This window comes from Empidonax traillii, unplaced genomic scaffold, assembly GCF_003031625.1.
Source record: "Empidonax traillii isolate 1590-97213 ecotype Southwest subspecies unplaced genomic scaffold, ASM303162v1 scaffold1408:size188406, whole genome shotgun sequence".
NCBI lineage: Eukaryota > Metazoa > Chordata > Aves > Passeriformes > Tyrannidae > Empidonax > Empidonax traillii.
In genome coordinates this window covers 73,831-94,896 of record NW_020956601.1, presented here as the reverse complement: position 1 = coordinate 94,896, position 21,066 = coordinate 73,831, and the positions used below count along the sequence as shown (strand labels likewise).

At 43.1% G+C, this 21,066-nt stretch overlaps 1 protein-coding gene across 1 annotated transcript in view; it reads right to left on the bottom strand.

Moving 5' to 3' along the window:
• Positions 1–19,217, bottom strand: part of PDZD8 (PDZ domain containing 8) — a 45,856-nt gene extending 26,639 nt beyond the window's left edge. Inside the window, exons 1-3 of the mRNA XM_027907143.1 lie at positions 18,307–19,217; positions 7,219–7,341; positions 4,931–5,033 (exon numbers count right to left, since the gene is read on the bottom strand). Of these exons, the coding sequence (XP_027762944.1) occupies positions 4,931–5,033; positions 7,219–7,341; positions 18,307–19,181 (1,101 nt within the window). The 5' untranslated portion in view covers positions 19,182–19,217. The remainder of the gene's footprint in view (positions 1–4,930; positions 5,034–7,218; positions 7,342–18,306) is intronic.
• Between the last annotated feature and the right edge of the window lie 1,849 nt (positions 19,218–21,066).

Below are 21,066 nucleotides of genomic sequence, written 5' to 3'. Positions count from 1 at the left end.
TTGGTTTGGTTTTTGTTTGTTTGTGGGTTTTTTAATGTTCATATTCAACAATCTCTAAGCAATAAAGAACTACAGTGCATTTTCGCAGAAGGTTGTTCATTAAATCCCAGTAAAGCTTTCTGAAGCCCCAAGTCAAAAAGCTTAAATGTTTAGGATGAGACCGAAAAAATCCTGATGGCCTTCAAGTTTATTTGAAAGACAGATTACAGAATATTATGTAAGGCACAAATCTCAGAACTATTCCCCATTGTATTTACAAATATTATCAAGTTTTACAAGATCATGAATTTTCATAAAAAGTGACATTTTCAAAAAGCTTTTCTTGCTTTAATCCTCCTCCTTTCTTTTGATAGGATTAAATGCTGAAATGGCAGGCAGTTAAATAAGGACACTGAAATGCCAACTGCGAGGCATTTAACTCCACGTATTTACAAATTAACATTTCACAGTTGCTTCAAATTTTGACATTCTAGTTTAGTACCTTCAGGCAACTCATTTCAGAAGGTGCTGGATTTGATTTACGTTATTTCTCATTTTACATTCATATGTTATGGCACTGGAATACCTTTAGGTTTCCCTTAATCCCCTATAAAGGAAATTTATTTTTATGAAAGGCTGAGAAATATTGCTTTGTTTTTAGGAGCAGGTACCAACAAGCCTGCCTAAAGCAAATTCAAAGCAATCATTAACTTCACCTATAAAAGGCCATATCCATCAAGATAACACCACCAGAAGTGGAGACCATGGCCTATATATCCATGTACACACACACACAAATTCCAAGTGCAATACTGAAAGATGGTGTCATAGATCTTCCCCTTCAGCACTGTGCTGACCACAATGTTCAGAATGACCTGGAGAAAACATCAAGTGGTGTTCCTAAAAAAAGCATTGGGATGCTTATCTTAATTCTTTAATTCTTTCTATTATTAGGTTACTTCAGAGGACATTTGTGTGCTCCTGAGACAACTGCTGCTTATGGGCTACCAGCTGAGGCATTTTAGATGGGCATTTTTACCTTGCAGATCATGGAATGTAGTTAATATTTACAGAAGAGGTTTCAAAAAAAATCATAATAAATCCCCCTGCCAACAACAAGAAGCCCCATCACTTACTACCTGTAGCAATATGAAACTGTGGCTATTCTTACAGCACCACTTAGGAGAAAACTTGGAACAGATCCACTTTGGTTTGCAGTTGAGCACCTCTCCCCATTACTTTATATTCATAAACCCAATGAAAAGCACATGCCATTTACAGTTTGTGCTTCCTGGGTGTAACAGTATCAGAAGATACCAATCTCTTTTTAAGAGTTTCTGTCGCTTGTAGAGAACCAATTTATCTGTCAGAACAATCAGTATGCAGAGAAAGGAAACATGACTACAAAGATCTACAGGGCAGCTCATGAGAAACAAGATCCTTGTACCTATACAACTACACTCCTGATTCATTCCTCTCTACAGTGCTGGAACCAGGGAAAAGTGGCAGTGCTTGCCACGTTCAGGACAGCTGAGCATCCACAGAGCAGCCAATGTCCAGGGTACTCAGGGCTGCAAAGCCACCTCAGGTCAATGGTGCTGGTACTTCAGGCTCATTTCTGTGTCCATTCTTAGGCCAGCTCTAAGTAAGGTATATATATCTTCCTTCTATGCACAGAGAAACTTTGATTTCTACAAACAAAAAGAATGGTTCTGTTTCTTCTTTGGAGCACATTTGCTTAGAGTGAACCCTGTGAGACTCTTGCTGCTGACTTTCCCTGTGCCAGCATTTATGTATAGTATTGTGAAAAAATAACGTGATTTTTCAGCAGGAATCAATCTAGTATTGCTTAGTGGCAGTTCAGTGGACATAACCAGCCTCCACTCAATATCCACAAACATATATCCAATTATTTAGACATATCTAATTATTTACCCATAGAACACCTGTTTAGTGATCCAATGCTGCTAATGCTAATTACTACATCCTATCCATACATAATTTTTACATAGCAATGCACTAATTGACATTAATTCCAGCAGCATGTACTGCTAATTAAAATATCTAAGAACGTTTACATGTTTCACATGGGAATGTGCCAAGTCACTTCTCTGCAGTCCTACTGGTGCTTCAGCTTTGATAAACAGAAGCCTGAGACACCTTTGTATTGTAACAGACATTTCAATAATGCTCCAGATATATTCACTAACACAGCACCTCTTTCCAAAATCAATTGGGACACCCACTAATATTCCATAAATAATGGGATCAGATTAAAGTCTCGCCAAGATTCATTACGATGTATTAAAGCTGTCTGATCTTCTGTCAGTAGTACTGACATAATAAACAGAATAAAAATGCCACAGAGCATGGAAAGTTGTGAGAAGTTTCCTCAGGAGCACTGCAGAATACAGTGGGAATCAGAGGATGTGCTGTCATGCCTTTGTGAGGCCTGGAAAATTGAGACCCCTTTCAACCTGAATGCATCTCTCAAATATTCACTTCAACTTAGATCACCGTTCCTCTTCGGTAGTTCCTGAAGTTGTTATTCATTCTAACAGCTTCATCTTGAGTAAGCACTGCACATGAGTGCATTAAAATATGGATTTACTATTCCTGCCAGCAGCTGCCTCATGGTTAACATTGCATTAGGGCTAAAAATGACACGAGGGATACAAGTAAACTTTTAGTTTGAAAAACATCACAGTGTCTTTTCTTTATAAAGAAAATTGCTATTTAACTATTCACAGTTATAATTTCTGAGAAAAAAAAAAAAACTACTAAGTTCCAGTGCTAAATGTGTCAGCAACACTTTTGTTGTTGAGGATCTTGGGCAATATTCCTGTCACTCCAGGGGATGCCCTAACATTTTGTAACTTAACTTGCATATTTAACCTGATTTCCTAAGGAAAAGTTTTCCACAAATTCTCTAATCCGTTGAATATAAGTTGAGAGCAGAAAGTAGTTCTGCAAGTTGCTAATTTTCATTTTCCATATCAAGATTTTCAAAAGCAGGATTTTAAGACCAGCCACCTGTCTAGTGGTCTGAATTCAAGGTGGCTGAGCACAGTGAATTCCTCACAGTGCCAGCACAGCCAGAGATGCAGCAGCTCAGATCAAGGAGTCTCTGCTCTCTGGCAGTGCTCACACAACACTTAATGAAGGACTGCAACACAGATGCAGAGAAAACCCTCCTGTGCACTGCAGGCTAGATTTTTAACAGCTCAGAAGTTTTCAAAAACTGGCATTTCATTAAAAAACCTGCCATTTCATTTCAGATGTTGAAACAGAAGATGAGTTCTTGAGAATCTCAAACGGAGTACTTTTCTATAGTTTTAAAAAGGAGCCATTCTACCCTCGAACAGTTTAGTCCTACTGCCACCTGCTGTCACAAACACACCAGTGCCACGCTGTCTGCACAGCTCCTTCCTCTCTTCTGCTCCTAAGAGTGTAAAACAACATGGTCTAATAATGCTACTCAACATTATCTAAAAGTAATCAGAAAGTAATTTATCCAGAGAAGTGTGCTGGTAAACCACTGCACTCCCACCTTCATTGCCAGAGCATCAACCCTGCAGATTTGTGCATGGTTCCATACACACTTTGTCCTTAAAAAGGGTCATTCACATCAGTAAGTGATTTTTTTGTTTTGGGGTTTGTTTGGTTTCCAACCCCAGAAATATTGCCTCCTTCTGGAAAATTCTGAAATATTTATTATTATTATTATTATTAGGAAAGGACTAAGGCTATAAACTGGAAAAATTACTAAGGCTGAGTTGCTCCTACTTTATACTTATGTGATCATGCAAAGAAGCTTAAATATTTAGATGAAAACAAACTCAAAAGTTAAACAAAATTAAAAACCGCTATGTAAACCAGATTAAACAAAAAGATCTGAAAAGAAATTACTCAATTCTAGCTCCTGCCTAGTGCTTCAATGAAGACTAGCAACTTGTAGAGTTAAGTGAACTCAGTAATTCCTCTCAGGAGCCCTGGAATGCTTTTATGCCACCATCTCTGGTGGTGACGTGCTTAAGCAGCTTAAACTGGCTGAAGCTGCTGCCATCCCACCCTCCTTTGTCCCTTCCATCAGCACCAGAGGCCCCTGCAGGAAGCCAGCTCGGGGGGGAGAAGGGGCAGGGACAGCTCTGGGGAGTTTTGCAGTATGGCTGCTGAGCTGTGCTCAGGAAAGGCTCCTCTGGCAGGCGTTCGTGTTCCACTCTGCTCTGCAGGCTCCACACTGGTCCTTTCCTGTCACACCACAGGCTGTGAGACAGTCACAGGTTCCTCAGACAGCACAGGGGAACCTCTACCCTGCCTTCAAGTTCTTAATTTCATTAAGAAAGCAGCAGCTAAAAGAGAAGCCTTGTGCCCGTTGCTCAGCCATACACCCTTTTTGGCAAAACACAATATACAGTAAGCTGGAAACGAGTATTTGTAAAAGTGTTTTTCTTTAGCAAACACCGTAGGATTCACACACTCTAAAAACAAGTTGGAGATCCAAGACAATTGCCAACGTTGGCACAAAATGCAGGGCAAAGGGAGGCAGTCAGTCACTCAGCCCCCTCTGCTCACTGTGCCTTCAGCACTCCCAGCAGAAGGAACAGCTACTGGAGTTCACATCGAAGTGAATCTTCCTCACCACTTTCTAAACAGAGAACAGGACTATCAAAACACATCCTTCACACTACCTGCAGACGGAGATCTGACAGTACAGTCAAACCAGGCACAGTTTCAAGCAGAGTTGTGATAACTGAACATGATGTTATCCATACGTGCCAATTTGACAGTGAAATACTTTGGGTTAAAAAGTAAATAACTGGTCTGCTATGTTTTGGTTTGGTTTTTTTCCTGTTATATCACCCATTTCATTGCCTAAAGAACACTCTAGACAATGGATTAAGAGCTTAAGACAAACTGCAATATGCAAAGATTATACTCTATTTTTTACCGTTTTAATAGAACTTCTTGATTTTTCTTCCCAAACATTACTGCTCAGCTCCATTGTGCAATGAACATTCGTTTCTCTTTCATAGGATCCAAACATAAATAACCTGAAATAGAAAAGCCCATAGTAAGAATTGTAATAGTATTACACATACCCCAGATACTCCCACATCCCACATACTCACCATTCTTCATTTACACACTATTATTGTTATTATCATCAATGTGTACACACAGAGAAGTCACACAGAACAGATTCCACAGGCACAGTCTAACACCAAAAGAAAGACACTGCCACCCTCTAGTGGAAGAACTCCAAAAAATTTAAAATATAAGAAAATTGTTAGCTAGGGATTTTTTGTTTGAGTTGGGGTTTTTTTTGTCTGCTCTGTTCCCTCTTTTCTTTTAATAAAGTTCAATCAGCAGACCAGCATTTTTTCCATAAATAACTATTTTTTTAAATTGAAGAAAAGCAACAATAGCTGCAAGAGTCTTCCATTTCAGTCCTAAACTTCACAATGTACTGAAGCTCTTCTTGGTTTAAGAGAGCACTAGTGTAGATTAATCTAAAGTTTAACAGTTTACTACTGCTTATATTTATATTTCACTAAACTGGGATCCTCATATCTATAATTCTTTGTAACTTTCATAAAAAAAAGAGTGCTTCTTCAAGCATGATAGCCTATTCCAGAAGGCTACAAAGCTTTTCAGGCAGATATGAGTACTAGAAAAGAAAAAAAAAAAAATTAAGTGAAGCTATTGAAAACAAGTTTCACCAACACCCAGAATGAGTGAAATTAATGCAGTTCAAGGGAAAACACCTCTTTGGCTATGACACCTCTCAAGCTTGCATTGCAGCAGGGAGAGAGAAATACATCTTTGTTTTCCATGTCCCTCCATGAAGAATTTCTTTAAGGAGTTCTCAGCTGTGCACATGAACGCCTGGGGCAGAGGAGAGGGGAAGGTGATGTCGGGGTCGGTCCCCAGCACACCTGACTGACAGTCCGTTGTTTTGGGCTCAGGCTCTGTGGCTGGGTCTGTAACCCCACCTTCAGAGGGACAGTCCACGTGCTCCAGTGCAACCCTGCAAACAGCAGGTGTCACCCTCACTTCCAGCCTGACCTTCAGCACTATTCATATGGCTACTGTAAGAGGAATCCAGACTCAGAACCAACCAATCAGGTACTCTGGACAAGACTAAGCTTGTCCAAGGTTACTTGAACTGACAAACTCATCTCTTCTTTGCTTATTTTTAAACCATCCCCAGCAACCCTCTGTGGCTTTTCTCTTTTGCTTTTGAGTAAAAAGGTTTTCCTCGGTGTCTCACTGGTATCAGACAATTCATTAAAGCTTTTCAGCTGATCACTGGTTGCACACATTTCATCTTCTGGCCACTTGGACGCATTCTCGGGGAATTTTCCAGGGGTACTTATTATCCCTTGAAAATATCAGCACAGTAGTTATTTAGCTGTCTTGTACTGGATAGAAGAACAAGGACATGGAATAGCTCAAAACAGGAATAAAACAATTTTCAGCCAGCACTGTAACACAAAAGTCACAAAAACAATGAGCCACATTGAGATTTCACCTTACAGCAGGTTACCAGCAGTCAGCTGGAAGAAACACATCACAAGACAGCCAAACTACACATGTAAATTTTAAAGAGCTCTCCATGCTGGAGTTTGGAGTTCAATTTCCAATTTCAGAAAGACAAAGGGGAAATTTTAACTGCTGCTACTCTACAAAATTTTTGTTTGAATAGTGTCTCCATTAGCATGCAAACAGAAGTACTGTGCTCTGTAAGCTGCAGAAAAAGGATGACATTAAGTTTCTGTCTCAACACACCAAAACTATATATCAAAGATATCCATATCCTACAGATTGCCAGTTTGTAAATCAGTACAAAAGGATGGATGAAAGACATCCTGAAACAAAGTTTATAACCCCAGCCGTAAGGAAGGATGGGACACCTGGAAGATCTGAGCAATTACTACGGGACCAACAGTCAGATGTGTGAGCTGAGAGGTGTCAGTTGAGGCAATTTTCATGTGTGTGTTTTCAAGTTGCATAAAACAGATTAAGTCAGACCCAAAGCTTAAAAGACCTGACAAAGCAGCAACTGCCTCCTCTCGCAGCCATCTGATAAGCATCTGTGACAGCTGACAATGCTGAGAGGTCAGAGGATGATGTCAAACTGAGTAATCTGGGTTCTGAATGCAAACAAACACAACAGCAGTTAGATGTTGGTGATGTTACACAGTGTTTCAGATTGGAAAGTGCACGAAAATATACCTTGTACATTCAATTAACGTGACTTTTAGTCGACCTTCTGTCAAAAGAAAATCCTGTATACAGAGGTCTCGATCTTCGTATTCATCAGCTGGCAATGCTTGAAATGGAAAAAATGGCTTGAACCTGAAAAACACAGAACAGCCTCGTCTTAATTCAAATAAATAAAGAGCACTAGGACAGAGAAATATAAAAAAGGTAATAAGATTACAATAAATCTTAAGCACTTCTAAAGAGAAATAATACCATTCCTACATATTTACTGGTCAAAAGGAACAAGTAGGAGCTGCTAAAGTTTTTTGAATGCAGCAGACTGGACAATATAAACAAAGATTGCTTCACAGGAACAGACTGAGTTATCTTGACTAGTGCAGGTAATTTTGAGAAAGTGGGAAGCTGATAAAAATCATACAGTATGTTTAGGATTGCAAAGATATTTAATACAAAAGTCCTTTTGCAGTAAATATCTTACCAGGTCTTTAATTTCTAAGTTCATCTGCATAAACACTGTAGCACTGAAAGGTGAAAACATAATATGACCCTAAAGCTTAAGCTTTTTATGACAGGGCTGTACTAGAGGACTGGTGCACCCTAGCAGACACTACACCTCAGTTACACAGATTGATTCTTCTCTCACTTTGTGAAAAACTTTCAGTTGCTCTTTTTAGCCACTCTTCTTGAATTAAAACAAAGATACCGGTATTCTAAATATTTGCTCCTGAGCTTTTTTCCCCTCATCACAGCATGTGATTCACAGGAAAAGCAGCTCATGTCCAAGATATTGTGTTGTACACACGTTATCTCACCACGTAATCCCCTGTCTGATTAGAATATGCTGAGTTATAAATAGCAATCTCATTTTGAAGCGATAGTGCTGCACTGTCAGACACAGCCACGGTGTGAGGGAGGGAGAGGCTGCACAGCTGCAGCTCCATCACACCCTGACACACACGCCACCCCAGCAGCACACGCTGACACACTCAAAATCCCAGCAGCAGGGGCCACAACCCTGCAGAAAGGAAGATACCACAGGATGTGCACTAAAGGATTTGAAAGAACTCTTGCAGGGCATTGCTTCTTTCTGTCTTTATTCACTGCTCTCCTTTCCCAGCACTGCCTTGTGCCTCGGTTTCCATCCCGACACAGCCCCCCAGCAATCATTTCTGTCGAGGAGACAGGACAGAGGACCCGAGCCCCACAGCCTGCAGGATGGATCTGCCATTCCAGGAGAAAGAAGCCTTTCATAAGCACTGTTTGCTCAACCATCACAGGCATCTGCTTGTCACATTCAGAGATCACAATATGTTCAGGAAACAGTCACATGGATCTGAACTGAAGGGTTTCAGAAACTCCCATAAATAATGGAGCATCCTTTAACTGTCAGCACACTCTGCGGAGGGAGCTCCATGCTCCCAGTCCAGGCACTCCTCAACAGCCTCGGACAGAGCCATGAGAAAGACATTTCTTTTGTTCTCTTTGTGAATAAACACAACTCAACACTCCAGCTCTCTTCCTGAAACCCCATTCAACTTCTAACTTTAATTTGGTTCCAAGTTTCTCCCTCATTAACTCCTTCAGGAAGAAAATCATTTTGATGTAGGTCAAGTGAAAAAATTCAATTTTAAACACTTTATTCCGATTTTTTTTCTTTCAGTCTTGCATGACACATGTGAAACTATTAAATCACTCTGGGCCATGGTTAATGTTCATGAGCCTACTATAAACAACAAACTCAAAATATTCCTTGTGCATGTACTGCCTGGTATGGTAATTGCCTCATATCTTCCTTTGTAGTTCTTGAATAATTAAAGTAATAGTAAGGACCACAAGAGTAAGGAACATAGCACCAAGATGACCCCACTGTTTTCATTCTACAGGAGCTGGTATCACTTCAGGGCCTGGTCCCCTCCCCACTCTGAGCCACCCCCAGCTATCACAGCACACTCTGCCCTTCACATTTCTCACTTCAAGCACAAACTGCTGAATTTATTTTCAGTTTGGGGAGCAATCAAAAGGTTCAGCTAACTACAGGACAGAACTAAATCACTGTCCTGTTCGCATTGCCTCTTCCACCTGATGCACGGAAATGCAACTCAGGCACTTGGAAAGTGTATAAACTTCAAAAAGAATGATTGACACCAGATATTTTAAGACATGTAACAAGTCCTCTCTTCTAACATTGTGGGTAATTTAAGATGAAGTTTACTTCTACAAAAAATCTGAAATATTAGAACCCACTCCTAAAGAGGCATAATCACCTTAATGAGATTTTAAAAGTACTTATCAGCTAACATTTACACTTATTAGGTATTATAATGTAAACTGCTTATATCATTCTTCGGATTGAAGATACAAAAATGGAATTCATCCTTTTTTTGAGAAAAAAAACCCAAACCAACCCCAAACTAGCAGTACTACGCTTTTTAAAAGACTTTGCAAAAGCAGTTCTCCAGCTGCCACTAATTCCAGAAGGAAAACGCTGCAGAACTGTGCCAGTATTCATAGTCAGGGAACCTTAATAATTCAAATTATACTCTGATTCATTATAGAAATCTACTAATTTCAGCTTTACTCACACCCGTGAAAGTCTGGCTTACAAGCAGCCTGAAAAACATTGCAACAAACAGTGTTTATTTTCTAGGAAGTTTTATGGTAAACTTCAAATCAGATCTAGTACCCTACCCATAAATCAGACCTAGTACACCATACCCAGACGTGTAGGAGGCTCTTACACACAAGTTCTCAATATATGAGCAGTTACTTTTTTTACCAAGACCTCAAGAGAAAAAGGCAAGGATTTTATTATTCCCTTTTTTCTTCAAAGATGTTTCACACCTTTCCAGGTTCTTAAGCTACAGTGTTCTTTCTTCTCAGTAACTCTGAGATATATCTTGAATCAGACACTCAAGAGAGACAATTTTAAAACTTCAATTTGTTCTTGACTTCTGCAAGAATAAATGGAAACAGTCCAGTATATGCTTCCAAAAAGACAGTAGATTTTTTTCCCTGCATATATGACAGAGGTCATTGTGAATTCAAGGAGAGTCTTTAAGACACGGTATTACTGTCAGTACTGAAACTGCCACAGGTAAAAAATTATGACTCAGACTTATCAAAACTACTTTCTTATCAGCACAAACAAGATTGATTTTACCATGCTCAGACTATTTTGCATTTCAAGAACACTGTCCAAATTCCAAATTCCATAAATACTGAAAAGCTTTGTTAACTCAATGAAGTCAATGCCTGCTTGATACCAGAGCCTTCAGGTGGTATTTTTTGTTTGAGTTTGGGGGTTTTTTGTTGGTTTTTTTTAGCTGAAGCAAACTGTTGATTCAAATTAAGAAAAAGATATCAAAATTCTGCTATATTGCAGTTTCAGACAGGATGAAGACAAAACTGCCCCGTCTAACCAGAAAGCCTGAATTATTGTGGCTCTGCTCCAAGTGGGACAGAAAATGCAGAATATGTTCTTTTGTTCACATAGGGCTGGAAAAGCAGCAGGTGTGGTTTAGCAAGCAGCTTTTGGGCATTCAAGGAGAACAGCAACAGGGAAAAAAACCCACTAAAAATAAGCAAATAAACCCAAGCCACCCCAAAACTACCTTTAGCCAGCTGGATTAGAGACTGATCCCAGTGACTGATGCCAGTAAAACACTGGCTTTTGCTCACTTCAGCAGTATATCCCCCACAAGGAGGTCTCCAGTCTCTACAAACATCATCTCTCTGCAATGCTGGTTAGAAGAAAAAGATGATGTTCTAATAGAAGTCTAAGCTCTGAACATGACTCGTTCATTGAGCTCAAGAGTTTTAATCCCCTCCTGTAAACTCCAGCCTACATCCACATGAAACAAATGACGTCTCTCAGACTGCCTAGAGAGAAAACAACTCACTGCTGAAAGCAGCTCAGACAGCTGTAAGCCAAAAGTGAAAAAATATTTGTATCTGTTCTGAATTCTAGGCATGATAGCTTGCCAAGGTTTATCCTCACTCCTCCAGTTGAGTTTAAAAATGCTGGAACTACAGAAGCTTCTCCTCAATCCACGTTTATCCAGGCACTTGTAAGGAGACACAGGATGGTCCAACTCACACCCTCCCAAAGAGCTGCAGACGGTCCTGGGCCTGAGCTAGACTATTTCCAAAGCTGAGGGGCTGACAGCTGACCCTGAAGCTGTGGGTAGCAGTCACAGAGGCCCTGGTTCAGAGAGCTCAGAATCTGGAGTGGTGGGACCCAGGCCACGGCCAGGTACCTGCCACCTGTCCCCAAGCAAAGGTGACACCACTGGCAGTCACAGCAGTTCATTTGTAAATGGGCTGTAAACGGGATCAAATGACAGCAGCTCAGCTCATGGCCTGTGGCGCCGCTGCTGACAATCAAATACAGGAAGGGCTCGTGACATTAATTAACAGGAAGGATTCCTGCACTTTCCAGATCCTGCACCACTGATGGCAAGCACTTGTGATTACATTGGAAAGAAGCAGCTTCTCAAATTGCTATAATCTTTGCCTACCAAACCCATCATGAATTTGGATACTTTCTCTAATTTGCCCTTCTTTCAGAGGAACAGAGAAAAAAGAAAAGAACAGTGAGTTTTTGCGGTATTGTTTTAAAACAATACCACTGACTTACACTGCTGTTCCACCCCACCTCCCCTTCTAATCCACGGGGCTCTTTGCTTGGAAACATTAGAATTTGTTTTGTTTCTTCTAACATACTGCAAGTGTGCAGTTACTCTTAAAAAGAAAATACAACTGTTGAAGTTTTTAGAATTACACTGCATCCTATCCTGTTTAATTACTAAGGAACTATTCACCAAGCCACATCATTCACAGAGGGAACTCAAACACCACCATGAAGCCTTCTGCCATGGCACTGCAAGACTGATCTTCCATTGCTACTCTTCCCATTTTAGCTTAGGCAAAACAAAGGAATAATGTTTTAAGAGATTTACTACGCATAATCTTGTACCTAATGCCATTATTAAAGTAGATCACAGTACTTGTACACTGAATGGGCATTTCCCATAACTATGTTGCCATTAAAACTAATACAAGAAAATACACTGAAGCTTAGTGCTCTCAGTTAAGAAAGTCACGCACAAAGTATGTGAGTGTTACTATTTCCATCAGATATCCACAGATAATTTTAAAATCCTGGACAGAAAGTAAGAAATAATTTTGTACATTTACATCTCAAATTATCCCTGTAAGTTTTTCAGTTAAAGCAACACAAAATTGCTAAAAAAATTAATTCCCAAATGATAATACTAATTTAATTTTATGCTAGTAATATCTAGCAATTAATGACTGTCTTTAAGTATAAGTGTAACAGTCTGATTAACTGTATCATCAGCTGATCTCTGTAATACACTCTTCACTGCAGACAGAGCCTTATGACATCTTGTGGGTTGCTAATTTTTCTCCATACTCATTTTAGACAACGAAGTTTATTAATCCTAGGAGAAGTTTTAAATTTAAAGTCTTTTACTATACTGTAAAGAAAAATAATCCCCAAAATAAGCAAATATTGAAATAGTTTAAATCAAACAAGTGTGAACACGAGCTGTAAACACAGGAGCACATCAGGTGACTTCAGGCAATCTCTGCAGGAATGCAGGATAAGCAGTTTCCCACAGAAACCCAGGAACATGAAAGGACTAGCTCCAGTAGTGAATCCAGCAGCCTGCACTAAGCTCCACCAGCACTGGAGCACTGCCCCATTCCACCCCACCAGTGACTGACACCTACTGTCCTTGCCCAGGCTGCCTACTGAAGAGCTTTCAGATCAAGTGTCATTTGCTAATAAAAAGATTAACTCTTTCACGTGTTTAATAGATATAAAATAGGTTCTGCAAAAGGCTCATTTTTACATCAAATGAACTACTGAGAAACATATTAGCTACACAGTTTTGGAGGTAAATTCTGTGTCTCTGTCCCTGGAAGTAATCTCCTTCAAGGAAAATGCAGTGTTCAGTTTTGTGTAACAGGTGGGGGACATCAGTCATACTATCTGTGCACAGAGCGTCAAAACCAAAATACAGCCTGGGGAAGGGGATTCAGAACAGCCCAGCTCCAGTGCCTGAACACACCTACCTGCTCCAGCAGACAGGCTCAGAACCAAAGCTGGGCATTTCTTAGATGCCTACAGTCCAGTAATATGCCCTGTGTTTACCCTGAAATAAGTTACCTTTCAGAAAACGAAAAGTGCTCCTGCTTATTTCTTATTTTATTTAAAGGAACTGAAAGCAACACAGATTACGGCAATTGAGTAAAAAGAAACAGTGAGGCTTTACCACCAATTTCTGCCCAAAGGACTCAGATCCTGGGAGCTTTCTTAATGCTTCTGAACACTGTAAGATTTTGAACCTAGAACAGACATGGTGTTAACAAAGAGAGAAGGAAAAAAAGATCTCTCCTTTCAGCAAGAGTAGAAATGAGAATTTCAAACAGGAGTGCCCTATAAACTTAACTAAGAGAGATTCATATCACAACTACAGTAGAAACCATTCAGAAAGAAAAACTCTCCCTTTGCAGAACCTCTGAGAAAGGTCTCTACTGGCCACTGATTTCTGAAGTTAAGACGTGGTCACAGTCCCAAGCTCTATTTCCAGTACTTCCGCATGTAACGACGTCATATGAATAATACATACTTTTAAAAATTTTATCATTTTTCTAATACCTCTATTACCATATTATGAAGTAATTTCTATTATAAAACCTATAAAATCAAATCAATAGCTATTTACATTACTTCTTGGCTTAAGTTTTGCCAAAAATAAGAAACTGCTATGTAACTCTCAAATTGCATTCCATAATGCTAAATTAAAATAGGCTTGTCTAATTGTTCTTCCCAATGAAATTCAATATAGCCCCAGCTTCCAAATAAAGCATAAAGCTATTAAACACGACTATCCTGCAAATGATCAGTTCCAAAGATAATTCATGTTGGAAGGGACCAGATGAGGTCATCTCAATACCCAACAGAGAAATGTTAGAAGCAATCCATTGAAACATTACTTCCAAAGAAAAGAAAGTCAATCCCCTCTGTGGTAGCATGCTTTAAAATAAAGCACAGTTTCTCAAAACAGGCTAGTATCAATACTTAGGGTTTTTTTAATGTAACAAACTGAGAAACAAAGTATTCTTAAAATATACAAGACTGACTCACTGCTTAGGCAATACCTGATCTACTTAAGAGTCTAAATGGATGAACTGGCAAGATGTTATATTTAGAAAAAAGCAGCAGCTGTCATATTTTTTCACATCCTTTCTTAAGAAATAGCAGGAAGTTAAATTCTGGTGGGAGACAAGACTGCAAGCACTTCCTCCTCAGCCTCCACATGCACACAAAACCCAAAGCTGTCCAAAGTCTACAGCAGCGAGAGCGGGGCCTGTTCAAACCAGCAAACTACAGCCCTGGTTACGAGCAGGCTGGACAGCAGAGCACCCACAGACCTGCACCTGCTGCCTGCTGGGATGGGGCATAGCAAGGTTGCCAACATAAGCAGATTAATCAAAGGTTAACGAGCAATGTACAGCTCATTACAGAACTCACACGGATGAACAAATGAATGTTGCCACAGCACCATCACACAGGGACACAGGCACCTGAAGCCGTCCTGGCTTCGTGTCTGTAAATCATAAACGTGCCACGGCAATGCAGTGTTCACCACCTGTGTTAACCACCTCAGCCTATCATTAAAGACATGACACAGAAAGGTACAACCCACACCAACAGTGTCTACACTATCAAAGAACTGTTTGAGTGTATACAATGAAAAACCAACCAACCAAACTCCGCTTTGTGCTGACAGTATTCATTGTCGTTCTCTAGTAAAAGAAACCTACGTGAAAAACACAGTGCCAAGGAGAGCTGGGTGGATGCAAGACTGGCTGAATACAGTTCCTCTGAGTGCCAGCATTGGACATCTGGGGACAGCAAGACACAGCTGGGGGGTCCGTGGCCACTCTGCAAAACACCAACAGCTGGCATCACAACCAACAAGGATGTCAAGGCTTTCCACTCTCACGTTCCACCCACTAGTCCACTTGACTTAGGACTAAGAAAAAAAAGTAATTGAAACAGTTAATTTAAGTCAAAATAGAGTTTGGAGTATGTAGAGCCAAACAGATGATACCTACAATTATTCACTAGGGCTAGCTATTAAAAAAAGAAATAATAGTGACTTGGTTATCCTGTTTCTCAAAAGAGCAGCTGAACTCGTGTGTATTGGGAGAAGCAAAACGGTTGTATTAGGTCTTCCCCACATCTGAACGAGATACTGCTTCAACCTGCAAAAATGTTTTCAGAAAAGCTGTTTGCATTTCTGTTACAAAGCAACAAATACAATTAACTACAAAACAGTAGTTTCGCACAAATTGCAAAGTTGTGCAAATTGCACAAATCCTTTATCAGTGATGACAAAACCCCCAAACTGAAAACAACCCAGCCTACCATTCAGTGGATTTTACCAGCAGCCTTACATCCAGGGATGTAATCAAATTCTACTATACAAGACAGCAATTCCCATTCAATGGCAGAGCAGCTTCATAATAGGGTGTTTTGCCAGACACAAACACATTTATTAAAGGGCCAGAGAAAATTCATCCTATTAGAATAAAACACAAATTACTACTTATGTGTTTAGACAAAGTGCATCTCTTCTTTTTCAATTAGTAGACAATTGCTTTTGTTGAGACAAATGTGCATAAAAAGCTGGACAAACTTTAAATGCACTTACTAGGCTACACTGCCTCTCCTACACACACTCAGGAGTGCAGCAGGAATGCAAGATACCCTCTCCTTTCAAGCTGCAATCATGCACATCACACAAAGCCAGTCCTAGCAATGGATAATACAAAAGATGATCTTACTATCACTGCTCTGCTGCATTCATTTTGTACCTAACTGGAAAGAATACAGAAGTACATGTGTAGTCATCTGGCTGTAGCAACAGACAGCACACATGAAGATTTTTTTTTTTCATGCAGTATTGAATAACTAAATAACAGAGGAGGTGGGGATCTGCTACACAACCTTAGTTACTGGATGATCACCAGTGTGTCCCAGGTGAGTTGAGGCAGGTGGATCCCAAGGCAGCAAGACTTGGCAACAGCTGAATAGTAGACACATGGTTTTAGACTGTATTTCACAAGACCCTGGGCTACTGGGGACAGCTAAATGTTCACCCTTGAAGCTTTAAGGGCCAGGTTCTGCACAGGAGGACACCAGTGACCCCATCTTCCTTCCTTAAGGCAACTCCATTAGTAGCATTAAGTGTCCTGCCTACCCCCCTAAAACAGGGAGGGTCAGAAGAACACGATGAGGTCATGGCATAAAACTTAAAGGTCGAAAGCACCCTCTCAGGGTTGGACACTGTTTGGCTGAACATCTGCCACCCTGTGCTGACAGCCTACTATCTAGTGTCAAAATGAACTGACACTGCATTTTCCTCTAAAGCATTCATAAATTTCCAACTCCTTTAACTAAAGAGAACACTTTAAATTAACAGTAAATTCTTCTTGGGTTTGTAATAATTTATACCTCATTTATTGTTGTCAGTGTCAGTTACCTTCTGTCCTCACACTTCTACATTTCTACCTCAGGATCTACATTCTGCTTCTCTCCTTGTTTTCCCTTCCAGCTCCTTTAAGTGCCCGTGGCTCACACAGGCCTCAGTCATTCTTTCTGGTGCAGAGAGTTTGAGAAACACGTGGAAAGCTGACTCCTTCTAACCAAATGGTAGCACCTTACTGTCCAGGTGTATCTGCCAGAGGAAAATGCAGCTGTCTGTCTTCACCTGCTGAAGGGGAGGAACACATCATTACTGGCTCCACGGGACCCCTGACCACTTGTCTAGGGAGTGTAAAGTTCATCTGCTGTACCTGCTCTTTCCAGGTGTGCCGAGAGTGCTCTGCACCACGACTGGGCTATCCCAGCCTCATCCCCGCAGTTAATAAAGAGCTTCAGGCTCCTTCCACAAAAGCAGGAGAATGGAAGCAAACTTGCTCTTGACAGCTCCCCTGCTGCCCAGGGATTGCTCGCTTCTAGGAGTGATGCAGTGCCTCAAAGTTTGAAAGGACCACCACAGTACTCAAAAAAACCACTTACTGCCCTGTCAGAGCTTTCTAAATCTTGGATATTTTACCAATCCACTTTCAGGAGAACTCTTAGAAATTCAATTGCAGGAGAACCGGCTGACAAGGCTCTAAAAATGACATCACTGCGGAGCTAATTACACTTCGAAATTCAAAGAGGCATTTTCAGCTACTCATCTACTCATGTCTCATGAATTTCAGGGAAAAGGCTTATTGAAGAAGAATGTGGTAAACAAAACAAAAATCCTTACTTGACACATAATACAAGCTACAAAGAACAAACAACAGAGAAAGGAAAGATGGTATTGTAAGAGTGGTAAGACACAGAACAGAAACCTGGACAGGGGTAAGACATTCAGTACCACAGCGTGGAATCAAAGCCAAGATGCCCCTTGCCACTTCTGCTACAGAAATATCACCCACCATCTCATTATATTCACTACATAATGCACTCTGCACGTCTATAAAAGAAAAATCCCCCAAGAGGTCCTCCAAAGTTTTACTTACCACAGTAGTGGCAATATTTCTCTTACTGACTTCTAGACTTTACCCAAGTTACAGATGAAGTTATGCAGACCAGAAAAGAAGCTGACAGAATACATCATGGGATCTCAAAAGTATTCCTCAGAGAGAGAACTTCACCCTTTCTCACATTCAGCAACAACCACCTCACCTCTACAGGTGAGGGTAAGCCCCAAGTCCTGCCCAGGTGGCTCCCCAGTGGCAGGAGCTATGGAGGACACGACAAACCCACACACCCTCTGCACACACATCCTTCAATCTCTTCCAAAGACGGATATCAATGGCTTCTTCACCTTTCATAAATGGAAAACGATCCTTCCCTTCCTGGAAAGCTTCTGACAGCAGACAAGCAATGGACAAGTACCCCTACTGCAGAAGTGCTCACAGAAATCTCTTTGTATCTGCTAAGAGCAAAGGAGCAATTCTGTTGCACAGCACCCCCAGTACCACTGAGGTCGCGGGACATCTTACCTGATTTTATAACTGGGGAGGGTGTGCTTGCGCTTAATAACCTTCTTGAACTGGTTCACGATGATGGAAGTGAGTTGGGGCATGGGCCTCCCCTCGAACTGAGACTTCACCTCGAACAGTATCACGGGGTCGTCCATGAAAGAAAAGAACCAGTGCGTGAAGGGCAGGCGTGTAAAGACCAGCTTCAGCTTCCCCATCACCCGCGAGATCTTCACGAAGAGATAGGCCGACTTGCCAAAGACCAGGTCGGCGTCGATGGCCAGGTGGAAGCCACCGTTGTACTCCAGGTCCACCTCGAAGCCCAGCTCCTCGGGACAGCCCTCCTCGTTGCAGGACACCGGCCGGATGAGCTTCACCGACTTGAACACGGGCAGGACATCGCCGAGAGAGACCTCCCTGAGGCTGAGCCCCTCCAGCACCTTCCCCGTCATCTTGGCCTGGAGCAGCTCCTCGAACTCCACCTTGATCTTCTTGATGACCCAGTCCCTGACCAGGGCAGTGTCCCTGAGCTCCCTGAAGAGGAAGAGGAAGATGGCATTGAGGAAGTGGCAGGTCTCCTCTCGGGAGGAGGGCGCCGGGGGGGGCTCCGCCGGCTGTTTGGTGCCGGGCTCGGGGCCCGGGGCGGCGGCCGCAGAGGCCGGGGCCGGGCTGGGGGCCGGCTCGACCGCGGCGGGGCCAGCGGCGGGCTCGGGGCCCTGCAGGTATTCCCTGAGGCCGTGCTCGGGCGCCACGCGCGAGTAGACGATGCCGCCGGGCGCGCCGCCCGCCCCGCCGGGGGGCTCGGGCTTCTTCCTGTAGAGGAGCAGCAGCTGCAGCAGGAGCGTGAGGCAGCAGCCGGCGAGCGCCGAGAGCAGGATCACGTACAGCAGCGGCATCCTGGGGCCCGCCGGCTGCGCCGCTCTCAGCGCCGATCTCGCCGCGCTGCCCTCAGCGCCGATCTCAGGGCGGCGCCGCCATCGCGGGGCCGGGGCCGGGGCCGCGCCCGCCGGCGGCTCCAACGGCCGCGGGGCCGCGCACGCGGGTCACGGCCGAGCGGGGGCGGGGCCGGCCGGCCCGGCGGCCAATCGGCGGCGGAGCCGCGCGCCCTCCGCGAGCTGCTATTGGAGGAGCCCCCCCCCCGACAGCGTCACGGCGGCGCGCGCCGGTGTGGCGTCACTGCGCGGGGCGGGGCGAAATGTGGGCGGGGCAGAAATGTGGGCGGGGCATCAGCGGCGGCGCGCGCAGGGGTCACACGGGGGCGTGCGGGGCGGGCGCGCTCCCGGGACACGACCGGGGACACGGACCCGGGACACCAATCGGGACACCAACCGGGACACCATCCCGGGACAGATCCTGGGAAACACCGCCCGGGTCACCACCCGGGACACCGTCCCCAGACTCGCTCCGTCCCGGGCCGGCCCCGCGGTGCCGGGCAGGGCGGCGCTCCCGGCGCTCCCGCCGCGGTGGAGGCGCAGCCGGGCACGGGGAGGGGGAGCCCCTGCCCCGGGAGGTGATCGGTGCCACTCGAGGGGAACCCCCTGCGGGAGGTGATCGGTGCCACTCGAGGGGAACCCCCTGCGGGAGGTGATCGGTGCCACTCGAGGGGAACCCCCTGCGGGAGGTGATCGGTGCCACTCGAGGGGAACCCCCTGCGGGAGGTGATCGGTGCCACTCGAGGGGAACCCCCTGCGGGAGGTGATCGGTGCCACTCGAGGGCGGTGGCAGAAGGGACGCTGAGCCCCGTCGCAGACAGGCGGGTGGAGGGTGGTTGTCTCAGCACAGTGACCCGGGGGAGGGGTGAAGGGATAAAGTCTGTCTTTGCGGGCGTTCCTGTAACCTCTTTGTCACTGATGAGAGATGCCTTGAACACGTTTTTCACATTTTGAAAAAACTGCATGGATGACGTTTTACCAAGCTCTGCTATCGCTAGTGGTAAGATACAGATCTGTTTCCGTCCCTTCAGCTATGTCCTAATGCTTAAAACCCGTCACTGAATACATGGAGTAAAAACCTACGGAGAAAAGGAACACGAAGAAAAGAAGGCTGAGAACTTTGCACACACCATCGCTGCATTTCAGCCTGTGCTGTGTGTGAGATCGCTGCTGTCCTGTGGGCAGGACAGTCAAGGACAGACGTTTCTTTGTGGGACAAAACTGCTGCTTCGATGAGATCAGAGAGGAGAGAAGAGGAAGGAAGGACCTCCCTGCCCAGGCTGCTCATAACCCATTCGGGGAGGTGACACATCAGTCTGGGTGGAGACTCCTCAGAAAGAGTCATTTTGAACATTTAAAATTAACCCAGAAGGACAGTCATGTTCAAATCTGGCTTATAGAATTGTCATAGAAAATCAGCACATTTTTACTGGAAAATATAATCATACCTCAGAAAAAAACCCACCTACCCTGTTATTCTAATCCAGCAAACTCATTTAAGGGCCAGATCAAAGGTGTGCATACTGGTGGAGAACGTACTATGACAGCTGCACACCCTTTTTCCAGGTGCTCCCCTTTGTCAGGGGTAGTCTTTGCTTTCCCTCTTGAAATGATTTCTGAAAGACACAGCTGAGACAAAAGTTACTTAAATAATAAAGCTTATTTTCTACACCAGTTTTTATGTTTAATTAAATACCTAGCTAAAAGGTTCTTAGAGAATGTCATATTTTAAGAGAATAAAAGGAAAGTTATGCTCACCTTGTTGGCTGTTTGTTGTTTTGTGGTTTTTTTTTTTGTTTGTTTGTGTTTTTTTTTTTTTTTTTTTTTTTTTTTTTTTTTTTTTTTTTTT